This window comes from Chaetodon trifascialis, chromosome 3 (genome assembly GCF_039877785.1).
Source record: "Chaetodon trifascialis isolate fChaTrf1 chromosome 3, fChaTrf1.hap1, whole genome shotgun sequence".
Classification (NCBI taxonomy): Eukaryota; Metazoa; Chordata; class Actinopteri; order Chaetodontiformes; family Chaetodontidae; genus Chaetodon; species Chaetodon trifascialis.
Window position 1 is genome coordinate 2,239,664 of NC_092058.1, and position 18,562 is coordinate 2,258,225.

General features: G+C 45.2%; 2 protein-coding genes across 2 annotated transcripts; both read left to right on the top strand.

The window, feature by feature from the left end:
• Positions 1-80: 80 nt before the first annotated feature.
• LOC139351701 (odorant receptor 131-2-like) lies at positions 81-3,592 on the top strand. The gene is made up of 4 exons (XM_070993709.1): positions 81-226; positions 651-791; positions 2,773-3,031; positions 3,191-3,592. The coding sequence occupies exons 1-4, from the start codon at positions 81-83 to the stop codon at positions 3,590-3,592; spliced, it is 948 nt and encodes a 315-aa protein (XP_070849810.1).
• A 1,899-nt stretch (positions 3,593-5,491) lies between these two features.
• LOC139329027 (delayed-rectifier potassium channel regulatory subunit KCNS2) lies at positions 5,492-15,851 on the top strand. The gene is made up of 10 exons (XM_070959148.1): positions 5,492-5,625; positions 10,509-10,685; positions 11,307-11,440; positions 11,718-11,882; positions 11,966-12,137; positions 12,771-12,854; positions 12,932-13,093; positions 13,211-13,294; positions 15,176-15,268; positions 15,396-15,851. Exons 2-10 carry the CDS (start codon positions 10,515-10,517, stop codon positions 15,849-15,851), a joined length of 1,521 nt encoding a protein of 506 aa, XP_070815249.1. The 5' UTR covers positions 5,492-5,625; positions 10,509-10,514.
• The last annotated feature ends 2,711 nt before the right edge of the window (positions 15,852-18,562 follow it).

Below are 18,562 nucleotides of genomic sequence, written 5' to 3' on the forward strand. Positions count from 1 at the left end.
ACTGACTGACTGACTGACTGACTGACTGACTGACTGAACGGAGCTTTGGTTTGGCAGCATCGAGCAGGACGAGGTGTGACATGAACTCAACCGGACGTCTGGACGGCTTGACTGATGCCTTCTCAAAGAACGTCATCGCCTTTGCTCTCGGCTTCATCATCAACTGCATCAACGCAGCGTTTGTCTACACCTACTTCAAGAACCAGGTCTTCCAGCAGGACCCCAGGTGAGACATGGTACATGTGTGTTTTCTTTCAGACAAACGTGAGAAGATGCCAAACTGATGGGATCTCTGGTCTGAGAACTTGATGCTGTCTATTCTGAAATAAGCTGAGATTGTGACTGATTTAGTGATTTTAATCTAACTGAGCTGAGGGCAAGTTCAACATGATTTCATCTCTTCACTTTTTCTCTCGACACGAAAAAAGTTCAGAAGCTGCATTAAACATAAATAAAAAAGTGATCATTTGTTCATCTTTTTGACATAAACTCATCTGAAAAGGCCACAAATATATCTAATGTTTTACCTCGTTGACTTCACTGATTTTTGTAAATCTTGTTTTTGGAATCAGGGTTGTATAAACGTGCTCTCATCCCTTGTTTTTCTCCTCGACTCTCCTTCCTGATCACTGGACTCGTCTCTCCTGCAGGTATGTGCTGTACATCCATTTGGTGATCAACGACATGATTATGCTGACACTTTCTGTGACGCTGCAGATCATCACCTACACCCTTCCCGTCAACTTGGCTTCCTGCTGCATCATGCTGATCATCTTAGTTACCATCAACAGGTAGGTGTGTGTGTGTGTGTGTGTGTGTGTGTGTGTGTGTGTGTGTGTGTGTGTGTGTGTGTGTGTGTTCAACACAAAGTGCTGCCATTGGCTATCTAGAGCGTCCCAACATGAGAAACAGGTTTGAAATGTTGTCGTTTCATCCGTTCTGAATATACCTTCAGACCAACAGTAAGTGCTGTTAGACAACCTTCTGGGGATTTTTGCTTTTAGAAATACTGATGTTCTGTGATTTGAACATCATGGTACATGAGGCACAAACTGGGCCAAGACCATTAGTATATGAGCGACAGAGCAAACTACAGAACATGAGATGTAAATATGATGTGAGGAATAAAAGATGAAGCCGTCATATCAATCCATTTCTTTCAGGTTCAATAATTCTCTAAACTCTAACTCTGATCTAATTTAGTGTCTCACCACAACTTAAATCAGCAGCATGAAAACATCATTAATTTACCGACCCAACAACTGACGGAGAGATGTACTCCCTCCAATAATGTGACATCAATGCAAACAGATAGAGCACTTGAGGTAAAGACAGGACAGGAGCGTATGAGCAGAAACCAGCAGACAGTCAAACAGCCAGCAGACTCAGAGTCCTCATCCTGATCATCAGCCTCAGCACAGAACCAGAACAGTGACTGGAAAAGTTGGCATCAACAAAATATTTAACTTGAACATGTTTAGATTTTCAGAGAGCGTTATTTTAATGCTGTCAAGTTTCTTTTCAGCATCACTGGTTTTCAGTTTCTCCTTTCTGTCATCTTAATGAGAAACAGTCACTGCTCTCTGGACTCCAGGTCCACCATGAGAACACACCTCTAGCATGTAGCATTAGCTTCTATTGGTTCACCTGAAACTCCCAAAGCATAAGCAGGTGAAGTTTGTTTCTGTGACCTAGATTTTCCTCTGTGGCCCGGGCTGAGTTAAAGTGACCTTTGAAATGATGTTATGCTGGTCTGACAGCAGTCTGCTGGAACAAGAACTCACCGGAGTCTGTTGCAGCCTCAGAAACACAGACTGAGCACAGCTAAAGCACGTTAGCTAACGTTAGCACACGTAGCACTTACCGTTGCCTGGCCAGATGAAGCAGATCCTCAGGTAAATCTCCGGGACTTCAGGGCTTTAAATCATCTACAACAGGACAAGAAAAGTCAAGTTCAAGTAAATAAAAAAACAGAAATTACTGACAGATGGCGGTCAACATGGCCGACGTACCTAACGCTGCTAACAGAGTCGTTAGCATGACGAACGGTTGGCGAACACAATCCTCACGGAACAACGATTAACGGCCAGCGAGGAACACGATTATTTCCCCCAAAAAAGCTTCCTGAGTTAGGCGACATGACGACCGTTTTGACGGGCTGACTCGTTTATGAAATAATACCTGAGTAGCGTTGGCGTTAGCCTCAGGTCTTTCCTGCTGAGCTTCAGCCGTTTGGCCCGCAGCGGTGGGCGGGGCGCTGACAGTTTAAAAAGCCCGCCTTTATTGCAGGAGGTGCGTTAGATTTAATCACCGGCGAGTGGCGTTTCAGTGATGGAAGAAGAGCTACGTGAAAGTATTAATACACGCCATCATAAGCAAAAGTTACTCAAGTAAAAGTATGTGAGTATAATCAGGAAAATGTACTTAAAGTATTCAAAGTAAAAATACTCAGTGCAGTAAAACCTCTCATCCTCAGCTGTAATATGTTAGTTGTTATAATAATGTGCTTTAAAAACTCAAAAACTTTGAACAAAGTACTGCTAACCTTGATTATTTGGAGGCTGTGGCTGAGCTGTGTAAATGCAGGTGGAGGTGTGCTGTATAACTGTAAATGCACTGTTTAATTCCACCTGAGCACCATCCTGGCAGAAAGGTGCACCTTCATGTTGTGGTGAGCAGTTGGGTAAAAGGTCATGAACATAGACTGTGTGTCTGATCCAAAAAGTATTTGTACAGTAAGTCTGTGCTCTTGTTGTCTGCATTGAGGAACAGCCCTCTGAACCTGGCTGGCATGGCAGTCGAGCGTTACATCGCCGTTTGTCGACCTCTTCATCACGCCCAGATCTGTACTGCGCAGCGAGCCTACGCTCTCATCGCTCTGATCTGGGGCATCTCCTTCATCCCCTCCATCACAGATGTCATCATCATCCTCGCCACCCAGCCCCTCTCAGCCTTCTCCAGGAGCATCATCTGTTACCCCAGCTACGTGCACAACACACAGTACCACAAGACCCAGAACGTGGTCGTCCAGGTGAAGTATTGATGGTTGTCATTGATTTTCTTGCTGATATCAGTCGTTTCTGTTGACTGTGTTTTCCATGGAGCAGTCTATGTTTTCATTTCATGGCTTAGTTTTATTATACCTTTATTTTTAGACTGAAGTGGCTCTTGTGTGGTCACTTCCCCTCAGGTGCTTCTGTTTTCCTTTGTCTTCCTGACATTGATCATCACCTATCTGAAGGTCCTCTGCACCGCCCGGACAGTGTCCGGTTCGAACCAGGCCTCAGCCAGAAACGCCCGCAACACCATCCTGCTGCACGGAGTCCAGGTCCTCATCTACATGCTGACCTTCATCTCTCCCTTCGTCAAACTCAGTTTAGTTACCGCTTGGCCCCATGAAAGAACCAAGATCCTCTTCACCACCTTCCTGTTTGTCAATGTGCTTCCACGTCTGCTCAGTCCGCTCATCTACGGCGTCAGAGACAAGAAGTTCAGCAGCCACATGAGGCGGCACATCCGCTGTAAATGCTGCAGCTCTGTGCAAAAGAGGGTGAACCTGATCGGACCCCAGAGGAGGGCCAAACAGGGGTGACGCTGAATGACCTTCAGAGGCTATACTTGTACATTTTTGCCCACTATCTCCAAATATGGACGAGACACGCTGATTTTGGAGTGAGCTGAAAGAATTGTTTGTGAGAGGATGATCAGTAATTATGTAAAATTTTCAGGATTGATAATTAAGAACTTGCAAACTCTCAAAAGATGTTACAGGAAAATGAATGGCTCATGATATGAAGGTAACAGCATGTCCCTCAGGTAATGAGCTCATCTCACCTGAGATTCTGTAACTGTGTCCTCTCGCAGTCTGCTGAGACAACTCAAAAGTTTCCTGTAGCTAATAAAATGCTGCTTCATGGCAGCGGTCAAAAAACCTCCAGCGGGACATTTCGCTGTGACATCAGAGCTCACCTGAGATTCTGCAGCTCACCTGTTTGTGTGTCTGCGCTGGTCAAACGGACGCTGAGAGGATTTCACTGATAAAACATGACTTTGTCACACTAATTTACTGCATATATAAAGTCAATAATATGATGACCTGGACAAAACTGCTCCGCTTGTGAGAAGTGAGCGAGTGGGGATGTTTGTTCATTACATAATTAATCCTGTATGTTCATGAACATGATTACAGCAACTGAGGTGGTTCTTCACTGAATGTTGGTTCTTCTTAAAAAAGGACCCGATGGCCAAATTTGTGACAAACAATACGGTTTTTGATAATAAAAGGACTGTCTGAGGACAGGAAAAAATAATCAGTTGACTGATGTTAGTTGTTGTTTGTTGATTTGCTCCTGTGGCAGTCAAGAGGCACTGCAGACTTCATGATGACTTCTGAAGTTTTCATCACTTAAATATTTGCAAATGACCTCCATTGTTTCACCTTCTTGCCCCTGAAGAGGACACAGTGACAACAGTCAGCATCTCTTCATCCTCATCTGGAAAGTACAAAACATTAAGATTTTCACTTGAGGCTCTGCTGAGTGAAGTACATTTGGAAAGAAGTGAAGGGAGGAGAGGCCTCCAGGGCTGGAGTCCATATCGAGATGCAAAACCAAATTTTGACCGCTAGATGGCGCCACCAACACAAACCTGCAGGGGTCTGAAAAGCTGCATCTCGAGGAAATATTAATTATTTAACAAACACATTCGTGATAAATAAACACATAAAACCATTGGGCGCTTTGTGATGGTCCAAATGAAAATAATGTTTATCAGCTTGTTTTGCTTTTTTAAAATCTCCATGCACTGTTGGAGAAGTTTAGTTTAATGTTTATGCTCTGCTGAGTTTATCTTAATGAGAAAAAGTGAAAAGTCAGCAGCATTTGTTAGTGAGAAAGTTGCTTGCAGTGCAGTGTGTCTCTGCGGACATTAGAGGCATATTACAGTAATTTAAAAAATAAAGAATAACGGGTTCATTAAATGACACCGGAGTTTTCACAGAATTTCATTAGCCACACACACACACACACACACACACACACACACACACACACACACACACACACACACACACACACACACACACACACACACACACACAATCCCATCTGTGAGATAGCAGAATTATTACAGTGATGCCACAGGAAATATGAACCAAAAGGCCACAGCAGACTAAACCTTGATGGAGACATAAAAAACTTTGAAATAAAAAAGAAAATTTGCTCTAAATTAACTGCTGAGTGGGAGGGAGGAGCATATGAAAGGTATTTCCCGTTCGGAGACGCGATCCTCTTCCGGGAGCTGACGGAAAAAGCCGAAGACTGCCCCTGAGAGGAGACGGGCGCACGGTGGCTCAGATGGAGGAAAGATGCGCGCCCACAGCTGACTGTCCTCTGTCCTCTCTGCAGACTGTGCTTTGCGGCTGACGGAAGGTTTTCCTGGAGGTTTTCAGCAGGAGAAGCTTGCTGTCTTTTCTCATCATTCGACGGTTCGTGTTTGACAGTTTTGTCCTTTTCAGCTGTGAAAGTGTGAAACTTCTCGGCGCGTCATGGGGTGAATCTGCCATGAAGAGGATGCTGATCCGGTGATGAAGAGTGTGAATGAACGGTGTCGTGACCAAACTCACAGGTCAGTGTTAAGAAAAGATGGAGATGTCATTCTAACTCTGAAGAGACTGAAACTGCGATGACTTGATTCATTCTTCATCTCCTCCTCTGCACGCAGCTCACTGTGGGTTTACATCATATGAAGTTTCTCTCTGGTTCACTTCAGTGTTTAACGTGTTCCAGTTTGTTATTGAAGGTGCTTTTTTCCACCGCTGTGATTTCAAGCTGCAGCGCTTCCTTGTGCTGAATTATAGATCAACTTTATTTCTGTATGTGCAGCATGGCGGCTCCCCTGAGAGCCCAGCATGGGCCCCTACATGTAATTATAGACAGAGAGAGTCTCAGCGTCCCACTGTTACTCACTCCCTTTTCCTTTTGTCTGCACTCAGCCACCACAGATCACACTGTGGGAAGACAAGAACTATTATACTCTAGACATTTGAAATAATTTCTCTGGGAATGAAAGGGACGCACTTCGAAGATGTTTTCAGACACATGTTAAGGAAAGAAATCAGTCCAATAAGACTTAGGACAAAAATAACCTGTAATAACCAGAATGTGTTTCCAAATGTTAAAATAACAAAGAAAAAGTTCATAAAAAGTCGACTGTGGAGTTTTCAGTCAAGACAAATGATTTTTAGCTGAAGCTAACGACATAATTTAAAGTGCAAAAGGAAGCTGTTAGACTGAATGAACTGTGGGACGTGGCTGACCTCACCAGAGGAGGCCAGCAAACATTATGAATAGTTAAAAAGGTCTTTTATAAACGTTTCTTTATGTTTAATGTTTTCATCAGCTTGAAATCTTCTCCTCATTTATTGGTGCATTTATGCTGCCAGTAAACACCAAACACCTGCATCATCTAAATACGTAATCAGTGGACATCTAAAGATGTGAGATAAATGAGAATTTAAAGAGACACGTTGTCAGACTCAAGGAGTTGTGTTAAGAGCAGTGTGATGGATTAATGAATGGGCTGCAGGCCCAGGACCCCCAGACCAGAGGCTCCGTACGAAGTGATGAAAGTAAAACTTCTTGTAGAAAAAGAGATGCAAAACAGCTGTGAGCCAACTGCAAAGACAAAGCATAAGAGACACAAAACAACCACAAAGAGACACAAAACAACCACAAAGAGACACAAAACAACCACAAAGAGACACAAAACAACCACAAAGAGACATGAAGCAACCACAAAGAGACACAAAACAACCACAAAGAGACATGAAACAACCACAAAGAGACACAAAACGATGACAGATGCAAAACCATCAGGAAGAGACACAAAACAACCACACAGAGACATGAAATGACTACAAAGAGACACAAAACAACAAAGGGCTACAAAACACCCAGGAAGAACACAAAATGGCAACAAAGAAACCTAAAGCAATGACAAAGAGGACCAGGAAACGAGCAGGAAGACACAGAGACACAAAATGATTACAGACACAGATTGACCACAAAGCGTGACGCTGACGTCACATTCAGTCAGATCACTTCTTAAACACAGGGATGTTATAGAGAGCAGCCATAATCTGCCAACCTGCTCACTTCAGTCTGTCCTCAGGATGTGTCCATTCTGAATATCCCGTTTCAAACGGGGATATATTGAATTCCACAAACAGGACGCCAGTGAAACGCTGCACGTTTGTGATGAAGTCATCATGTCATGAAGTCAGTAAGATTTTACTTAAAGCGGCTGTAATGAACATTTCTCTAATAGAAACGGATCAACAACAAAGTGAACGCAGTGAGTCAATGTGAACGAAGACACTCGTTTGTACTTGAGTAAAATTCCTCAGTTGCTCTGCACCACGCACACACCCACCGCCCACCTCCATGAAGACACATTTCAGCCGCCTCAGTTTTCTGTAAACGCCTCATGTGTCTGTAAATCAGCGAGCCGAGGGGAGAAGAATCTGATTAAACAGCAGCAGGAAGAGAGTGATTCAGAGACGGATGAAGTCAGACGGCTCTGCTTAAAACACCATTAAGTCCACATTATCTTAACACCTGTCTGTGATTCCTCGGGCCATTTCCTCTGCAGCTGCACACCATGTGACGTTATTACATTACATTACTGCTCCACTTAACCTGGAGGAAGGCACTTACTGCTGCCTCTGGACGGACGAACGGACAGACAGACGGACGGACGGACAGAGCGAGTGCTGGGGATGTTTTGTGCCAGGAGGCATCACTCTGATCAGAAATAAAAAACAAAAACATCCATTTTCTATACCGCCTATCCTTTTGGGGTTGCGGGGGGGCTGGAGCCTATCCCAGCTGTCAACGGGCGAGAGGCGGGGTACACCCTGAACCGGTCGCCAGTCGATCGCAGGGCACAAACACACAAGACAGACAACCATTCACACTCACAACTAAGGACAATTTAGAGTCACCAATTAACCTAATGAGCATGTTTTTGGTCTGTGGGAGGAAGCCGGAGTACCCGGAGAGAACCCACGCATGCACGGGAAGAACATGCAAACTTCACACAGAAAGGCCCCGCCTGACCCGGGGATCGAACCGGTGACCTTCTTGCTGTGAGGCATGCACACTACCTGCTGCGCCACCGTGCAGCAAAACAAAAACCAAACTTGATAATTATGATGCAGACATCATTTGCTGAAACTTCATTTGTTGTTGAAGAAATATTAAAGCAACATTTGCCAACTGAGTTGGACTCAGTTATGTTTCCTGGCAGTAAAATTAAGATTTTACTGGAAAATATTTGAGCAGCATTTGAGGCCTTTAGACAGAGAGAGCTCCACATGATGCTCTCAGCGAGCATTCATCTTTCCACGTGAACTTTGTTATTTATTCATCTGTACTTTTATTGTGACAGTGTGTACAGTGTGTACAGTGTGGGGGTGTTTGTACACAGAGTACAGTAAATGAGCATGCGTGGGAGTCGGTTTCTGTTTTGGCTGCACGTCTTTTTTTTTTTTTAACTTGATCACATGGAAACAAGTTGCTTGCAGTCATAATTAATGTTGATGAGTTAAATGATGATTTAAGTGTTTTTTAGAGGAATTTGTCTCCGGGCTCGTTACACGCAGAAAACATTCAAATGTGGATTTAATCTACAAAGATCAGGTCAGTAAAAGCCTTTTGGCTCTCAACCAAAAAAATTAAAATGTCTGGAACATCAAATTAGTTTCTGGCCGACGCGTCGTAGAAGAGCATTTAGCAGAGAAGATGAAACGAGAGGGACGACGTCACAAAGAGGACGCTCACAATATAAAACTGTCTTCAGAAAATACGTCTTCGAGTTCTGGCGATTGTTGACTCACCTTGAGATGAAGGACACACACACACACACACACACACACACACACACACACACACACACACACACACACACACACACACACACACACATTATTTTGCAATGATCCCTGATGGTATATCAGTCGGGCTGTGCTCCAGGTCTGCAGTCAAAGGATAAACCTGCCGCATTCTGTATTTTTGTTACTGGAAAGACCAAAACGGGCTGCACGGTGGCGCAGCAGGTAGTGCGCGTGCCTCACAGCAAGAAGGTCACTGGTTCGATTCCCGGGTCAGGCCTTTCTGTGTGAAGTTTGCATGTTCTTCCCGTGCATGCGTGGGTTCTCTCCGGGCACTCCGGCTTCCTCCCACAGACCAAAAACATGCTCATTAGGTTGATTGGTGACTGTAAAGTGCCCCTAGGTGTGAGTGTGAGTGTGAATGGTGTGTGTATGTTGCCCTGTGATCGGCTGGCGACCGGTCCAGGGTGTACCCCGCCTCCCGCCCGTTGACAGCCAAGATAGGCTCCAGCCCCCCCGTGACCCCGAAAGGGATAAGCGGCATAGAAAATGGATGGATGGATGGATGGATGGAAAGACCAAAACCAAACCAGTGAGTTCGTCCGTCTCTGAAGACTTTTCTGTACTCGACCCGTCTGTGGCTCTCAGCTCCAAGCCCTTTGGTTGCTACTGGAGACATAAATCTCAAAAAACAGCTGACAGATGATTCATTTCTTTAAAGTCTCGCTCATTTTCAAGGGGACGTTCGCTGTAGTTTAAGAAACGTTTCTCAATCAGGAGGAAGTCGTGCTTTTGTGTGGGACTATTTTCAGTGGCGGATTAATCCACATTTGGTGCTGCAGTGAGTGTTCGGGGCAGCGGGAGGTTGATGTGGGGTTGAGTCAGAATGTGCTGCTGCAGTTAATGCAGCGGACGGGTGTGGTTCACTCGTGTTTTTTACAGTTTTTGGATAAAATGCAGCTCTGTGGCACAGAGGAAGAGGATGTACAGTTAACCGCGTGTTATCAGGAGGAAGTCATTGTTAGTTTTAGTCTTTTCATGGACAATATGAACAAATTTAGAATCACCAGCTTTAAATTTAGTTACATTTTGTGATGCGACATCTGTAAAGATGAAAAATATTCATATTTTGACATTGTTTTTGTCAAAATGATCAAATAAATGTATCCCACACAAAGTTTGAATGAGCTCTGTGGCAAAGGCAAAGGAGTATTTTTCATTTCACTAACTGCAGTCGTTTCCTGCTCAAAGAGAGACGCTTGATTTATCAAACGCAGACTGTTACAGCCTCATGTTAACGTAACATAAACTCTGGAATATATAATCCTGATAATCCTGAATCCTTATTCTGAATCTGATGCAGTGACACGTTTCACAGACTGGAAAGTTGTTAGAACGCTCCAAAAACACCTGTTTGGATCATTCCACAGGTAAACAGGCTCAGTGGTAACAGGTGAGAGTGTCATGATTGGGTGAAGGAGATGAGCACATGGACTCAGGAACACTTCAGGAAACTGTTTTCATTCGACATCCAAAAACAAACGCTCCCTCTTTAAGATGTGAGACTCTTTGTTTTGTGTGTGTTACCTCCGTCCTCATCTCTCTGTGTCTCTGCCAGGTAACCATGGTGAAGGAGAGTCTGCCCAGCTGGGTCCACCAGGACTCGGACGAGGGTTTCGTCCATGTGAACGTCGGCGGTCTGAAGAGGAGCCTCTGTTCCAGCACCCTGAAGAAATTCCCGGACACCAGACTGGGAAAACTGCTGGCATGTGACTCAGAGGAGGATATACTGCAGGTGGGTCCAGGGGCGTGTCCAGAGGGGTGCCTGAAATCTGATCTGCCATTGTCCTAAAGCAGGGGTGGGAAACCTGTTCCACAAAGGGCCGGTGTGACTGCAGGTTTTTGTTCCAACCAAGCAAGAGCTCACAGTTTGACCAATCAGCTGTCTGAAGAGTGAGATCAGTTGATTGAATGAGTCATTCTGGTGTGCTGCTGCTTGGTTGGAAAGAAGACCTGCAGCCACAGCGGCCCTTTGTGGACCAGGTTGCCCACCCCTGTCCTAAAGTATGGTTGGCTCTCTGCCTGGTTAGAGGCGGGACCTTCTGTATGTAGCCTGCTATTGGACATCCAGTTTCCTTTTGAGGACTCAAAGAATAAAGTCTGAAAGCGTCATGTTACATCTGCGCCGCTCTGTTCTGATCAGTAGGAATATTTGATCTTTTCAGTCTTTTGAATGCACTTATTGTAAATCAGCTCAACGAATGTGATGTTAAGAAATAAAAAATGTAAACACTTAAGGAGCAGTAAAAAGTCTGGACAGGCCTGTGGGTGCTCAGCTGGTCAGGTCCAGGATCATTCCTCACTCAAAGTCTCCACCTTTGCCCTTCCTCCCCTCTCCTCCTCCTCCCTCCTGCAGGTGTGTGATGACTATGACGTGCAGCAGAAGGAGTTTTATTTTGATAGGAATCCCGGCTTGTTCCCTTACGTCCTCCACTTTTACCAGACCGGCAAACTCCACATCATGGAGGAGCTGTGCGTCTTCTCCTTCAGGTGTGTCTGTCTCCCTCTGATGTTTGTAATGCTCGCTCAGTTTCATCTGTTTGTCATTTTTAAAAAAAGACCCTGAGTCGTTTCAGCAACCCTCTGACAGACCGGAATAAAAGCAGGGACATTGTCTGTAAAGACACACATTTCTACATGTTTACTCAGGACCAGATCTGAACAATCTTTATGCAGCAATCCAAAACAAAACAGAGACATTTTGAAGCCAAAAATCCAGAAGCAGATACATGAACGACTTCCTCACTGATGTACATTTCCCACACAGTCAGGAGATCGAGTACTGGGGCATCAACGAGTTCTTCCTGGACACCTGCTGCAGTTACCGTTACCACGACCGCAAGCTGGAGAGCAGCCGGCATCGCAGCTGGGACGACGAGAGCGACGTCAGCAGCATAGACACGTCTGTGGACGAGATATCCGACTTAAAGAGGTAAGAGATGGCGGAGCTTTGACGTGAAGGATCATCAGCCGTCACGCTGCTCGTGAAGTCACCCTCTTTCCCTCTCCTCACAGAGACATGCAGCATTTCCAGGAAGTGCGTTACGGGAACATCAGGAAGTGTCTGTGGCTGACGCTGGAGAACCCGGGATACTCCATCCCCAGCAAGCTCTTCAGCCTGGTGTCCATCTGCGTGGTGCTCACATCCATCGCCATCATGTGCATCAACAGCATCCCAGAGTATCAGGTTGGTAAGAAGAGTCAAACAGAGCGGCGAAGAGCTTAATCTGGAATAAATTCACAGAATATTTGCATCAGAGGTTTTCAAACTGAGCTTGAGGTGAAGATGGTACCTGAGGTGAAGTGGACAGGGATGATGATTTGGGCTCATTAGTGTCCAGTTTGGAGCGCAGCTGTCTGGATTTTGTCTGAGGGGGGACTTTAAAAACATCTGGTTTAGACGATGCAACACCCTGATAATCCCTCAAAGTCTGAGTCATGAACAACTATTGACTCAAACACCTCGTAATAAAGCAGGAAGTCTGTCGTCTTGGTCCTGGTCTGGTGCATCATGCATGAGTCTGTGAGATGCAGGAAGAGTTCTTGTTAATGTCCCCTTTGAGAGCTTTAGTGGATTTGGTGAGGCTACAAAGATTCAAGCCGTCTGCCTCCGAACCCTCGTTCAGACTCAGACTTTGTATTTTCTATCTAAATTCTTGACGTTTGACCACGTTATTGGTTTCATTTAAAAGAGCACAATGCTGTGAGATGATGAAAGTGTTTGTTCTGTCACCCCAGATGTTTTAATGGCAGCTGTGAGGAGAGTTCACGTGTCATTGGAAACACCTGTGATCAAAAATCTTCCTCTTTCTTCTCTCAGACTTTTGACAGCGAGGGGAAGCTGATGGAGGACACGACCATGCAGGCTCTGGAGGTGTTCTGCACCTGCTGGTTCACCTTCGAGGTGAGGAGATGAGAACAAAGTGATGAAGAGCGTGAAGATGAAGTGAAGAATCCGCTAAGTGTCTTTCTGTCTTTGAGGTGGTGACGCGGCTGCTGCTCGCACCGAACAGGAAGAAGTTCTTCCACCACCCTCTGAACATCATCGACGTGGTGTCCGTGGCTCCCATCTACATCACCCTGCTCTTCGACGTGACTGTGGGATCAGAGTCTGAACTGGGAGACCTGGGACGACTCATACAGGTTCAGAGTTTGTGTTTGTCTGTGTGTGTGTTGAACAAACGTACATACTGTAGGCTCTTTTTTGGGTTTTCATTCCTCCTCTTCGTCACGTGCCTCGTGCCTCTCTCTCTCTCTCAGGTGTTCAGGTTAATGAGGATCTTCAGAGTTTTGAAACTCGCCCGACACTCGACAGGTCTGCGCTCACTGGGGGCGACTCTGCGGGTGAGTCCGGACTCTGCTCTCTGCTCCCACATGTGTGTTTTAGGAATTATGTAACAGAAGACTTCCTGAGTCGGACGGTGACGTCAGGCAGCCGTAGAAAAACGATTAACGTCTCAGGAAAAACAGAAATATTGATTCTTACTTTCTCGTTTTGGTCTGCTGACCTTTCTGCAGACGAAGGCTGACCGATCGTGAGCAGATGTCGCTCTGAAGGTCCGAGCTCGGACCTGTTTGGGCTTCAGTTTGAGACCAGCATTGAATAAGAGGCTGATTATTGAGCTGCAGGTTAACGAAAGATGAAACTGAACCGTGGAGAAAACGATCGATGTCAGCTGAGAGGTTTGTGTCCTGCTCTGCTCGGTCAGGACGTTCGATGTTAAATCAGACATCTCGTGGTGTCTCTTCTCCGTGCATGTGAAGTGTTTCAGCTACACCAGCAGAGATCTGATTCAGAATCAGTTACCGCAGTGAGCTCTGCTGGGTTTCATTGCATCGGCCTCAGTGGACACGAGGAGGAAAGTCTGAGAGCAGAGCAGCAGGTCGGGTTTCAGCCTCGTCTGTCAGAACATTATCTGGACATAAACATCGTTACGCAGGAGCTGTGATGTCAGTAGATAAATCACTGTCTTAAATAATGTGTTTTACTCTTAAAGACGTCGCTGCTTTACTGGATATGATGCATTTTATTTGCAGTGGCACTTCAGTGAATGCTCCTGATTGGTGAGTCGAACACTGAGAGCTTTTGGTCTCTTCGCTGCAGATCAGCTGATGTGAAGCCAAAACGCACAACATGAGTTTAAATCTGAGCTGAACTCGAGCTTTAACTCGAGCTCCATTTCTCAAACTGTGACATTTCTTCATGTTGGGATGAGACCGTCTCTCTGTGTAAAAGCACTGCAGTGTTGTACTGTGTATGTGTAACATCTGTGTGTATATATACTTAATGCACACTAACTATTGTATGAGAGATTTTAATTCCACAGTCTAAATATGATGTCGTGAAGCTTTTATCTCAGAGCAAATCTAATGAAAAATGTATAAAAATGTGAACGTTTGCTATTTTTGTTTCCTTTAAAAGGAAAAAGAACAAAATAAAACCAAATTATCTGAAATATTTAGAATGAAGCATCGTGACATTATTACATTAATGGAAGTCTGAACTTTGTCTTTAGAGGCTGAACTGAGTGAGAATGTTCTTCTTCTCTGGTGTCTTTAGAGGCACCACACGGAGGCTGGAGGACGGGATTGAATTTAGTCTCAATGGACTTCTCTTCTTCTTCTTTTTCTCAGTTACCAAAAAGAGTCAATACGTTGTGTCACAGGAGAGATCACATGCGGTCTCACTTTCTCGATTCTCTTGTCATGAGATGAAGACGAGCAAACATCAAACATCAGCGCCTGACTCCACCAAACTCCTGAAGTGGATGCAGAGGTGGAGCTTGGGTGGAGCTGAGGCGGCTGAATGAAGCCTGGTTGCTGAAACTTAGCTGTCACTCAAAGCAGCCATGGCCATAATTATGCATAACTGCCTTAATATAATTTTAATGAATGAGTCAAACATAAATTTACCCTGAACAGTTTTCATGAACGAGGAAATTAACTTTAGAGACCAAAACAGTTTTTGACACCAGCCTGTGAATGTGTTTATATCTGCTGTAAAGTTGGACATTTTAATCTGGGGGTCTATGGGGACTGAGGTGCTTTTGCAGCCAGCCTCGAGTGGCCGTTTGAGGCACTGCAGTCTTTGACAGCAGCTCGTTGATGTTTGCACTCATAAACAGCGTTAAAAGACGAGTGTCCCGGTCGTCCACCATTAATTCCTCCGCTGTTCTTGACCTGCAGACAGTTTCTAACAAGCTTTCTTCTGTCTTGTGTCTGCAGCACAGTTACCGAGAGGTCGGCATCCTGCTGCTGTATCTGGCTGTCGGAGTGTCCGTCTTCTCTGGCATCGCTTACACTGCCGAATGCGAGGAGGTAACGTTGGCTTTGACTCTGAACTCACTTTGATGTGAAGGTTTTGTTTGGATTCAGATCTTGTGACTCATTAAAAACTTGAACTGTGAAAGCAGTTGAATACAAAGCGGTCGTCTGTCTGTTCCAGGACGTGGGTCTGGACACCATCCCGGCCTGCTGGTGGTGGGGGACGGTCAGCATGACCACGGTGGGCTACGGGGACGTGGTGCCCGTCACGGTGGCCGGGAAGCTGGCGGCCGGCGGCTGCATTCTGGGCGGCACCCTGGTGGTGGCGCTGCCCATCACCATCATCTTCAACAAGTTCTCACACTTCTACCGCCGGCAGAAAGCTCTGGAGGCGTCGGTGAGGAACAACAACAGCAGGAAGATGAGGCTGAGCTGCGAGAAGGAGCCCGAGGAGGACGAGGAGGATGAGGAGGAGGGATCGGACGGGGACAGCCGGTGTCTGGACGATGATGATATCGATGATATCGAGGAGGACGATATAGATTATGAGGACGAAGGAGGCGTAATCAATTATAGCTACGTGGAGCATCTGTCATACACGTCAATAGTGAGGAAGAAGGAGCTGCATCAGCTGTGACGAAGAACTTCAGTTTCCCTTCAGTCGAGACTCAGATGAGATGACTGACAGAGCTGAGAGACGGTGGACGAGAACTTTCAGTCCTCCATGACAGACTGTTGGGACGTGACGGGCTGTAGCTCGAGCTCGGCCGTCTGTGCATGCAGAGGGAGGTTTGGTCACACTGGATTTGTTTCTGTGTTAAACATGAATGACAAGAGTCACAGAGAGAGAAGCAGTTCAGGTGTGGAGGAGCATGAGTGGGAGGTGTCGTGCAAACGTGCAGCAACAAGACTGAAAGTCTGCAGCCATGTTAGCAGCGCTACAGTGGTGCTTTCAGCTAAGTGCTAACATCAGCATGCTAACATGTGTCATGGTAACATATTGATATTTAGCAGGTGTAATGTTTGCTGTGTTCACCGTCTTAGCTTAGCATGTTAGCATGCAAGTGTCTTAGCTTAGCATGTTAGCTTGCAAGTACTGAGGACAAAGTGCAGCTGAGGCTGATGGGTGTTCATTTTGTAATAAACCAACATTTTGGACAAATTAAGATTTTGATGACGGCGAGATGGAAAGTCAGAGAATCAGTTGATCCAAACAAGATGTCTGAACTGAGCTTCATGGAAATCCTCTTGATAGCTGTCGAGGTATTTCAGTCTGGATTAAAGTGGCGGACGTAGCCGTTAGCAGCTAAAAACAGGACCATGATGCACCTGCAGCATCAGGGGTTTATTCAAAGAACGTCTCTGAGACAGAGGGAACGAAGCAGAAGAGCACCGAGAGTGAAGCCTGTAAATGGAAGCTAATGACAACGTGTTCGACAGCATTTTACAGAATCAGCTGGTTCAGGTGCGTCTGAAGGCAGCACAGTTCATTTCCAGGTGACTTTGAATCGTCCTCTGTTCACTGACCTGCGATCAGCTGCCGCTGCTCCGAGCACCAACACGTCCTCCTGGACTTTCATTTCGTTCCTCTCTTCGTTTGTTTTACGCTCCTTCACTGAACTCTGCTTCATTTTCTTCATCCATTTTTCATTTTTTTCATAAAAGAACTTTCAAACACCTTTTAATTAGAGCGAGATGACGAGCTGACAGTAAACGCAACCTATTAAAGTGAATATTCAGAAATCAAGCAGCACTCTTTACACAGTTTTTAATTAGTTCAAATCATTTTTCAATCATTTATATTAAATAACTTACATTACTGATGTTTGTGTGTGTGTGTGTGTGTGTGTGTGTGTGTTTACGCAGCCAAACTAACTGCTGCTTGAAATGATTCATTCAATCAACGTGGAAAAAATAAACTCCAAAGTTTACCTGAAGTTAATATGAAGCTTCAACAGTTTCAGGGAATCAAGTTAAGATAAGATAAGATAAGATAAGATAAGATAAGATAAGACTTTATTCATGTAAACAGTCACTTTGTGGATTTCATCCTTTTAAAACCTGAAACTATGAGATGTTTTCACACGTTCATGAGCAGAAAATCAGCTCTTACAGGATGTTGATCAGGAGCCTTTAACTGCTCTGATATTAAACTCTGAGAAGTGATCGTCACGATTTATCTTCCTCATGATTTATCTTCCTCTTCCTCTTCTGCGCTGGGAAACCGGAGCCTGGAAGAGGTCAAATCCTGCTTCAGGCCTCAGAAACGTCTGTCCTGGCTGAGTTCCTCATTGGCCTTCGGCCCAAACGGAGCACAGGAAGTCTTCAGTGTCGGGTGTGTCGCTGATACCTGAACGGAGTCGCTGCTGTCGATTTGATCAATACAGTAATGATCTATTCGAACTGTGCAGGACTAGAGTGTTTATTCACCTCCACAAGTTCCTGCTGACGTCTCGACTGAGGAGCAGTTTTCAGGATTTTATATGAGTGAAATATTATTTCAACGTTATCGTGAATCTTATGTGGAAATAAGCAAGTTAGGTGCAAAGTATGGAGAAGACACACACACACACACACACACACACACACACACACACACACACACACACACACACACACACACACACACACACACACACACACACACACACACACACACACACACACACACACACACACACCTCTTTATTTTGGGTTGAGAGAAACAAACCAGAGATCGGGTTCGTGGCGAGCTCATTAAAAATTCATCTCGGTTATTTTGGCAGCAGAAGTCTCGACGTGGTGAAAAATAAGAAAACAGGAAACGAGCCTGAAAACTTTCAGCGTGTTTGACGGATCTGAAGGGACGAGAGGAGACGAGAAATCACTCTGTCCTCCAGTCCAGACCGATGAAGACGGCTGAGGAGGAGGAAGAGGAGGAGGAGCCAGTTCAAACACAGAACGACTTCAGGAGCTGAAGCGTCTGCCGTCAGCTCTTTCTGACTTCCTGTCTGCGTCTCAAAGCTCAAAGCTCATTGGCTCCTGCTGAATGCATAAATCTTTAAAAGCAGCTCAAAAACACAGAGAACAGTTTAGTTTCTGCAGTTCCTGAAGCAGCGGCTCAGAGGAAAAAGTGCTTTTGTTGGGGACTATTCCCAGTTCGTCCACACGGCAGATTCCAGGTGATCTGTGGTGGCGTGTCGTACATTTACTGCAGTGCTGAACACTTCAAGTACTTGTGTTTATTTGTGTTTTAGGCTCATTTACACTTCTACTCATGCAGAGGGAAATAAACTTTTGACTGCACTTCACTGATCTGACAGTGAGTCAGTGTGAAGGTTTTTACAAACAGTATTTATCATTATTCAG